General features: G+C 34.6%; 1 protein-coding gene across 2 annotated transcripts in view; it reads left to right on the top strand.

Annotated features, from left to right (window-relative positions):
- The window catches only part of arhgef17 (Rho guanine nucleotide exchange factor (GEF) 17), a 114,885-nt gene extending 105,474 nt beyond the window's left edge, over positions 1 to 9,411 (top strand). For both annotated transcript variants that reach the window (XM_016546962.1, XM_016546956.1), the window contains 9 exons: positions 989 to 1,250; positions 2,490 to 2,731; positions 2,828 to 3,053; positions 5,090 to 5,176; positions 5,263 to 5,330; positions 5,416 to 5,564; positions 6,765 to 6,939; positions 7,411 to 7,683; positions 8,789 to 9,411. In XM_016546962.1, coding sequence (XP_016402448.1) covers positions 989 to 1,250; positions 2,490 to 2,731; positions 2,828 to 3,053; positions 5,090 to 5,176; positions 5,263 to 5,330; positions 5,416 to 5,564; positions 6,765 to 6,939; positions 7,411 to 7,683; positions 8,789 to 8,988 — 1,682 coding nt within the window. In that variant the 3' untranslated portion in view covers positions 8,989 to 9,411. The remainder of the gene's footprint in view (positions 1 to 988; positions 1,251 to 2,489; positions 2,732 to 2,827; positions 3,054 to 5,089; positions 5,177 to 5,262; positions 5,331 to 5,415; positions 5,565 to 6,764; positions 6,940 to 7,410; positions 7,684 to 8,788) is intronic.
- The last annotated feature ends 285 nt before the right edge of the window (positions 9,412 to 9,696 follow it).

Below are 9,696 nucleotides of genomic sequence, written 5' to 3'. Positions count from 1 at the left end.
CAAACTAGTGAATAAAACAATAAATAGAGAATTCACTGTAAAAAACAGAAGCCAGTGTTGTTTTAGTAATATTTATGTGATTGTATTTAATATATGTAAAATAATAATAATATAATTTAATATAATTAAAAACTATGATATAAATAATGCAAAAATAGCATATATATGCATGTGTGTGTGCTGTTATAGTATTTATTAATATTTTTCATTAGCTTATTAACTTAGCTTAATATATATTTTCAGTTTTCAGTTTTTTTTATTGTAATTTAGTCATTTTATTTGCTTTATTTTAGCTTTACTAACTGAAATAAATGTTTAAATACTAAAATTACTTAAAATTAACCTGTTTTAGTTGCCAACATTTCTGATTTTTGTTTTGTTTAAGTTTTTCATCTAATATTTACTGGCATAAATCAAACAGTAATTATATAAATTCACAAATGGCACAAAAGTACTTAATATATTAATGAATATATATGTGTGTGTGTGTGTGGAAAGTGCAGAAAGTACCTCATATTTTCATGAGAAGTTTAAGAAATACTGCATATTCAATGATAAATGCTATATCTGTTGAACCTCCTATATGCAGTAATTTTTTTATGTGTTTTCGTGAATTTGTATAGTATTTGTTGGGCTTTTCATGGAAAAATAGAATAGATATTTATGCATAGCCCAAGAAATACTGCCTATATTCATGTAAAACCCATAAATACAGAATATATTAATGGAAATTTTTTTTTTTTTTTTTTGTATATACTCAATTCAAATGCCAATAAGTACTGCACAAAATTCATTACTAAGCCTAAGAAATACTACCTATTTTTTATGAAAAAATACAAATATTGCATATATTTTTGAGAAGGCCAATAAATACTTTATACAGTATATTTATGATATGATATATACTCCATATATTTCATATTAGCCCAACAAATATGCAATATATTGATGACAATCAAAAGCACCCTGTTTCCCATCTTTTGTCCAGCCATGAACAAAGACCAGTGGGACCCTGAGTTCCTGAAGGCCATTCCCATCATGAAGACCCGCAGCGGGATGCAGTTCTCCTGCGCCTCCCCCAGTCACAGCTGTCCTGAGAACACGTATGAGGTGTGGGTGTGTAACAGCGACGGGTACGTGGGTCAGGTGTGTCTGCTGAACATCCGGGACGAGCCCACAGTGGAGGCCTGCATCGCCGTCTGCTCCGCTCGTATCATCTGCATCGCAGCCGTGCCGGGCCTGAAGAACAGGTGAGACCGACGGCCCTAAACACACCTGCTTAACAGGACAAATTCTCCTGTTAAAGACTAATAATAGATGAGCTGTTCTAATGAGAGTCTCTGTACAGACACAACATGCTCACACTGCTAATGTCACAGTGTGTTCAAAAGAACATTATAGGTTATTTTCAACCTAATGTTTATGTTCTGCATATGTGGCATGCAGGGAAATTAATTTCAACATCTTTCGATGTATATAAATGAACAGAACATATCCACTAGCCCCACCTATTAAGGATAACCTATTATTTAGACAATTTTGTAGCACAAAAAACAAACAATTTTACTGAAAAACTTGTGCATCTACATTTATAAGTGCACATATATGTGTGTGTATATATAAAAGTATTTGCATTTTATTTTAGTATTATTTATTCACTATTATAGTATTTATTAATTTGATTTTATTTTTTAATTTTTCAGTTTTTCAGTTTATTTTTCATTTTAAATTAGTTTTTGCTATGCGCTTTTGTCATTTTTGGACTTTCTTAAAAAATATATTTCTATTTATCATTAATTTATATTTGTTTCAGCTGTATTTTGTTTTAGCACTTTTACTTACATGTGTGTATTTCTGTTTAATTTTTTATAAAGAAAAAAAATGTTTTTATCAAATATTTATATTTTATTTCAGGTTTATTTCAATTTCCAAAACAATTATAATAGTTTTAGTTAACAATAACAAGACTGATATTCTAAATGATTGTTTCTGGTAATTGACAACATGCCATACACATGTTATTACTTTGAAAATACCCTGGAATATGGCTTTTAAAACAGGTTTTGTTGCTGTATATGCTTTTGTCAGTTTTTTTTTTTTTTTATATTTCTATTTCGTTTTATTTTTATTTCAGTTTGAGCAATTTTAGTACTTCATCTTAAACTTATTTATGTTGCAACAAAACAACACTTCATTATTTAATTTGCAACAAAGCAACAGCTTTTTAAGTTAGTTTTTCATTTAATATTATACATTTTTATTTTAGTTTTATTTCAATTGCAAGTATTTTTAACAGTTTAACAATAACAACACTAATAAATATTCCTGGACAATTCTAAATGATCATACTGTATGTGGTAATCAACCACGTGCCTTACATGTTATCAAGTTGAAAATGCCCTGGAATATGCCTTTTAAAACAGATTTGCCTCTCAGTATAATATACAATGTTTTTTGCATGTGCAAAATGTCCATTCTGTTTACTGCAGAGAACGTGTGGGTCATTCCAGTGCCTCCGTCCCGTCTGAGTCAAATCCTACAGCGTCTACACAACCCCAGCTCCACATCTGCATCTCCAGCTCGTCTCTGGAGCTCAGCGAGCCGCCCGCGGTCCCCGCCGCAGAGCTCGTGCCCTTCGATAGTGACGACACCGATGACGAAGACTCTCCCAGCCCTTCATCCACACTGCAGAGCCAAGCCTCCCATTCCACCCTCTCATCCAGCTTTGGCAGTGAGTCACATTTACAGTCTCTAAAATCATATAAAGTACTCATGTTTGTGATTTGTGTCTTATTGGTGGTGTTTTTTATGTATTTGTTTCTCTCAGATGATGAAGCAGCCGTTTCGAAGGACATGGCCACCGAGACCACCAGCTCCGAGGAGGAACAGGAGTTTCCAGTCCCCAGCTCATTCAGTGCGGACAGTCCCATGGACGGCCGAGCCATACGGCGGTCCAGTCGAGGGTCCTTCACCCGTGCCAGTCTGGAGGACCTGCTGAGCATCGACCCGGAGGCGTATCAGAGCTCCGTCTGGCTCGGGACCGAGGACGGCTGGTGAGACAATGCATGACAGAATAAAGAGCTTCTGTACTGGGATGCAGGGTGGTACTTGATTTGGTGATTTTAGTATTATTTATTTACTATTATAAATAAGCATTTATTTTTACATTTTTCAGTTTTAAGTTTAGTCTGTTTTATGTGCTTTTGTCATTTTTATAACTTTGTAAAAACATTTCTAATTTTAGTAATTTTATTACTTAACTTTAGAGAAAGGAAAAATTGAAATCGCATCATATGACCCCTTTAAACTTTATTTTCCAAGGCAACATTTCTAATTTAAGTTTTCCTTTTAAGCTTATGTTTAGGTTTTAAGAGAATAAATAACTTCTAATGTTATATAGGGAGCTATTTGATTGGATCTTTAAAAGTCGATATTTTAGATATTAAAAAGTAGATGTTATTTGTTATTATTATTTTCACCACCCTACTGGCCATGATTATATCAGTATAAACCAAAATATATATTTATTATATTCTTTAAAAGTAACATGCTGCAGAAACAGCTGTAACACCTGAAATTAAGAAAGTAAATTATGCTTATTTTTATGATGTTAACATTTAGATGGTGGAAATATATATATTATTATATATTATATTGTGTGTATATATATATATATATATATATATATATATATACAGTATATGTGTGTATGTATATATATATATATATATGAAATGTAATGACAAGAAAAAGAAATATATATAATAAATAACAATAAAACTATTAAAATGCTTATTGTGTGTGTGTGTGTAAACATTTATCAAAAAATTAAGTAAAAATACTGAAAAATACATTTATATCAGTCAAAAATGGAAATTCGTTTTCATGACAGTTCTGACTGTTTGAATGGAAAATTAATGATCTGTTATATAATGTGATAATGTTTGTTAATGTACTTATTGATAGTTATTATAAGTGTTCAAACTTGTGTTTAGACAGCATTTAAAGCCCATGGGCCTAATTAAAAAATGAACGATAGTAACACGCAATTATGTAATCACATTTTGCTGTGCAAAACACCCCCCTGCTGCTCCTTCTGTTTGGGGTTTAATTCTCACCTCAGGTGACCCTGATCTGACTACAGTACACCCGTTTACCACGTTCCCACAGAGACTCTCATTATCTCAAGCTCAGACCTGCCTGTGTCCTCAGTGCATCCTGTCACTTTCCATGCATACATTTACTCTCTCTCTCTCTCAGCATTTGCTCTTGCCTCACTGCCAGTTGAGAGTCAAAACAAACAAAACAAGTCAGATGTCTTAGAGAGCATTTGATTTGATGCCTGAATATATCATGCATTTTAATTCCTAATAATATTATTGCATTATATTATTTCGTAAATAGTTCTAGTTGCAGTTAAAATCCATTGTAAAGCATACCTTTAAAATGCATTGAAATCCAGACATTACACAGGTGTTGATCATGTGTCCGTATTGTGAGTAAGATGGAAGTATGAATGTCTTTTGGGCCAATTTATTTCAATTCAAGTCAATGTTAACAAACTGATTCTGAAATCCCAACCCAAATTAACAACACGTTTATAATCCGTTATGTATAGAAAGATCAAGTAAAGTGTTACCAAATACACTACCGTTTAAGTGTTTGGGGTCAGTAATATTTTATATTCAGCAAGAATTCATAAAATTGATCAAGAGGGACAGTAAAATCATAAATGTTTCTTGAGCAGCAAATCAGCATATTAGAATGATTTCTGAAGATCATGTGACACTGAAGACTGGAGTAATGATGCTGAAAATTCAGCTTTGATCACAGGAATAAATTATATTTTACAATATATTCAAATAGAAAACTCTAGAATTGTAATAATATTTCACTTTTTTTTATTGTATTATTAATCAAATAATTGCAGCCTTAGTGAGAATAAGAGACTTTCAAAAACATTAAAAACTGACCCCAGACTTTTGAACATTAGTGTAACTTAAGTTCGTGATTACCAGTAAACACACAAGAAAAAAATGATGTATTTCATAAGCATAATCATGTTGTAATAATAACTGTTCTATTTCAGTATTCATGTGTACCAGTCATCAGACAACATCAGAAACCGGAAGAACAGCATGAAGATGCAGCACTCTGCCTCTATCCTGTGTATCCTGTAAGCAGCTTCCGCCTCATTGATCTGTTACCATGGTAACTTATGCAATGTCGGCATGGAGACTGAACATCTCTTTTTATTTCCAGGTATCTTGACAACAAAGTGTTTGTGTCCTTGGCAAACGGGGAGGTGATTGTTTATCAGAGGGATGCAGGTGAGCTCAGATCCATTCCAAATGATTAATTTACAACCAATAAAAGCGATTTTCACCAACTCTCTGTGCTTTTTCTGCACAACAGGAAGTTTCTGGGATCCTCAGAGCTCTCAAACGCTGTGTCTGGGCTCTCCAAGTGGACCCGTGACCAAAATGGTTCCTGTGGCGGGAAAACTGTGGTGTGGCTGTCAGAACCGAGTCCTTATCATCAACACCAGCACTTTAGCACAAGAGGTCAGACGCAAACTACATGCAGATGAAGTCTGGGGAAAAAAGACATTTTTGCTGAAAATCCTTTACCTGATTTAGTGTTCTTGATCAAAAATGACCGGCTTTTTAAAAATTGCTTGTAAATCTCTCATTATGCTATAATTTTTAGCAAATCTTGGATTGAATGTTTTTGTCACCTTGTTTTATTTAAGTTAGCACAGGTTTGGATTCCTTTTTGGAACTGATTGATCATAAGATCCATTGATCTGAGTTTTGAATGAAAAAAATCATTATTTGTGGATAATTTTGACAATATTCACTCAAAAACTGAGATGCATAAGCTCTGATCAGTGAGGCCTATGATCAATCAATTCTAAAAATAAATACAAAACCTGTGCTAATTGAAAAAAAGTTCACAGAAAATTGAATCCAATATCTGGTAATAATATAGCATTTGAAAAATAGGTCATTTTTGTAGGTAATTTGTGATAATTGTGAAAATTATCAGCACTTTTATGAGAAGTTGTTATACCCTTTGTGAGCAAAGTCAGTAAGTTTTAGTCCAATACGATAAAAAAAAAATTCAGAAAAAAGAAAATCCTCTTTGGGTCAAAATTGACACAAGGGTTAAAATATAATTAATATTCAGTAATATTATAGATTTACCTGCACTAACGTCATCAGATAAGAATAACATTTTAACTAAATAATGACACTAACTTTGCAACATCCACACAGATATTGAAATTAATTGAATCAACATTCAATCTGAATTGAGCTGAATGATGTCACAATTGTATTTTATAGAGCTGCTTTACAGCTGAAATCAAATTTGTTTTATAATTGAATGACTTTGCAACAGTGACACACTTATTGAACTGAAATGAAGCAAAATTGTGCGAAATAATGACACTTGTCTTCTGTAGAGCTGCTTGAAAGCTTAAATTGAATTAGTTTCATGACTGATTAATTTTGCAACATTAAAACTGTTGTTTTCCTTTTTATTACTTTGAAGCTGCTTTGGAACAATCTTTATTGTATAAAATGTAAAATAAAAATAAATGTGACTTGACAATTGGCATCAGCAGATTAAAAGTTTAAAATATGACAATTATAACCAAACGATATATACACTTGTCATCACATTCATGAACAGCAATAGACATTCATGCACTTGAATAATTTTTGCAATTTTGACATGATGTGTTTTAATGTCGTCTTCAGCACTCACTCCAGGTGGGTCAGGACAGTGGGCGCTGTGTGACCAGTATGGTGAGCTATGGTAAAGGCGTGTGGATCGCTCTACAGAGCAGTGCTCAGGTGCGGCTTTATCACGCCTCCACCTACGAGAGCCTGACGGAGGTCGACGTGGCACCAGCCGTGCACAAGATGCTTGCAGGTACTGTTTAGTGTGCATTAATAACACAGTCCTGCATCTTGAAAAAAAGCCTGCTGATTAGCAAAACAGGCCTAGTATTTTCTAATCTGATGACGCTGAGTTCAAAACTATCACTATTTTGTGTAAAAACTTTCCATCACTTAGTTTTTACCCAAAAGTAGGAATGAAGATTTTATATGTATTATATATGTATCACTTTAATGCAGTTATCAAAATAACACACAAATTCAAATGTCAAAAGATTTTAATCTAACTAAAAATATCAATAAATACTATAATAGTATACAAATAATACTAACACTGTGTGTGTGTGTGTGTGTGCACGTAGGTCTTAGCAGATTACACTTTTCAGTAAAAATGCTTGTTATTTGAGCTATAATAGTATATCAACTATACTAAAATAACACTGCTTTTTAATGAAGAACTGTTTCAGAATCAAATCAAATCCCTGTCTCATTTTTTTTCTTTTAGGCTCTGATGCTATTATCCGGCAGCACAAAGCAGCATGTTTGCGGATCACAGCTCTTCTGGCGTGTAAGGACCTGCTGTGGATCGGCACCAGTGCAGGGGTGGTCCTGACTCTGGCCATCCCGCCCGTGTCCTCCAGCACTGTGCCGGGCTCTCTGCGGGCTCCCCTCCTCCCCATGGGCTCCGCCCACGGACACACCGGACACGTCCGCTTCCTCACGTGCATTGAGCTGCCAGAAGGCTTTGATGTCAACTTCCCACCGCCGTCCGAATCCGGTAAGTTTCTCACTGCCTGTTGCAGTGTGGGTAATATTAACAGAGGATCTGGCAACAAAATTGCGAAGTGCATTATGGAAATACAGAAACCTACAGACATTGATCTGTTCTGTGTTTTTTTTTTATTAGGAGTATTAGGAGTTCAGTGCGACTTAAACTGTTCTCTTCAGTGTCAATAATGTGTTGTAATTTTATTTGTAATTTGTTCATACAATTTAAATTTTTTATGTAGCAGTATATTTTAAAAACTGACCATATTACACTGCACTATACTGTATATAATAATATTAAAATAATTAAAAAAAATTCATTCTATAAATGTTATGGGATTCATAAAAACACAAACACATGTTTTTTTTTTTTGCAAATATTATGGTATTCATAAATAAAGTGATTATGGCCCTGCAATTCAATATCAAATTTTTAATTGAATTTAAATTCAGCTTTAAAAAAACATGTACTTTTTTGTTAGTTTTTTTAGCTAATACTTTTTTTTACTTTGTTTTTTAATGTGAGCCAGAAATGTACCTTGTTATTCTTTCTTTTGTTTAACTCATGTTTTTATAGTAATTGTTTGGCAAGGAATTTATTTTTGTATAAAAGGAAGATTATTAAATTAAAAAAAACAAGTCTAGCTAATACACACATTATTTATTATTATAAAACTTTGTGTGTTGTGGTATTCAAAAAAAAAAACCCTATTATGGCCCTGCAAAAGAGTATCAAATATTTAAATATTTAATTTGATTTAATTTAATTTAGCCATCTCAAATAGTCAGTGCCAAGACTGGTTTAGAACATTTTGCCATCACGTCACACAAACCATTTACAAAGGTCAGGGACATATGCGATCATTTCATTTGCAGTGTAAACATTAATGCATCCTGATGCAACCCAAACAACAGAAAAAAACGCTTACTCACCTTTCAATCAACCACTTGTGTGTTTTAAAAACAAGTGTTTTAAACTTGCCTGGTTAGGCCTGATTAATGCTTGTGATTGGATGCTTCCAAGACGAATGTCTATAAATAGAGGCTATCAATAAAATATGGCACAGTGACATCAGATAACAAATATGTGTGTGTGTCCTGAATTTCTATTATAGTGAACTCCGCACAGAGCAGCAGCGGAGGCCTGCAGAGACGAGACTCCTCCCGACGGCGCGCCTCCACCCTCCTGCCCACCAAATCCAACCTGCTGGTCATCAGCGGCGGCGACGGCTATGAAGACTTCAGACTGACCAATAGCAGCGAGACGGTGGGGCGGGACGACAGCACCAACCACTTACTGCTGTGGCGCGTGTGACGGAAGCCCCGCCCCCTCGACACACAAGCCGCTGGACCAACCCACGCACTTCCCCCCGAAACCCCGCCCCTTCCTGTTCTCCGATGCGTTGTGCATGAGCGTGTAAGATGCCAACCAATGGGGTGTTTGTTTGTCGTTACGTTGTGGGTCATTTTTGTTTCTTGATGTAAAATATCGATCTCGCTTGCCATGTGGTGTTTCCTGTGGCCGCTTTTGAATATTGTGTTGAAACTTTAAAGCAGCTTTAGGATGAAATTATCGTAAAAATCCTTGAAGAAGAAAAGATAGACATCAGAAAGAGAAAAAGCAGGAAAAGGTGAAGTAAAAAAAGAAAGGAAGCAAGAATTGTTGGATAGAGAGAGGGTTTGAATGCATCACATGAGGCAGGGAGGATTGTGGGTAATGTGGATGGACGTACAAAGTGGAAAGACGTGTTTTCTTCATCTTTCACTTCGTTAGAGGACAAGTCCGTACACTTTTATGGTCAACTACTGGTCTTGACAGACTGTGATTTCATTGGAGAATGAAGATGTTTTTGTTAAAGCTCTCGTTTGTGTTCGGGGCGAGATGAGATTTAATCTTACATAACCAATGTGCAATATAAGGCTAGAGTACCTACAAACCGCTATATGACACGCACACACACACACACACACACACACACAATTTGCTACTTCAGTAATCATCAAACTCACAGTTAGAGTTATT

Source organism: Sinocyclocheilus rhinocerous, unplaced genomic scaffold (assembly GCF_001515625.1).
Source record: "Sinocyclocheilus rhinocerous isolate Xijiao unplaced genomic scaffold, SAMN03320098_v1.1 scaffold942, whole genome shotgun sequence".
Taxonomy (NCBI): Eukaryota; Metazoa; Chordata; class Actinopteri; order Cypriniformes; family Cyprinidae; genus Sinocyclocheilus; species Sinocyclocheilus rhinocerous.
This window is presented reverse-complemented; position numbering and strand designations above follow the sequence as displayed.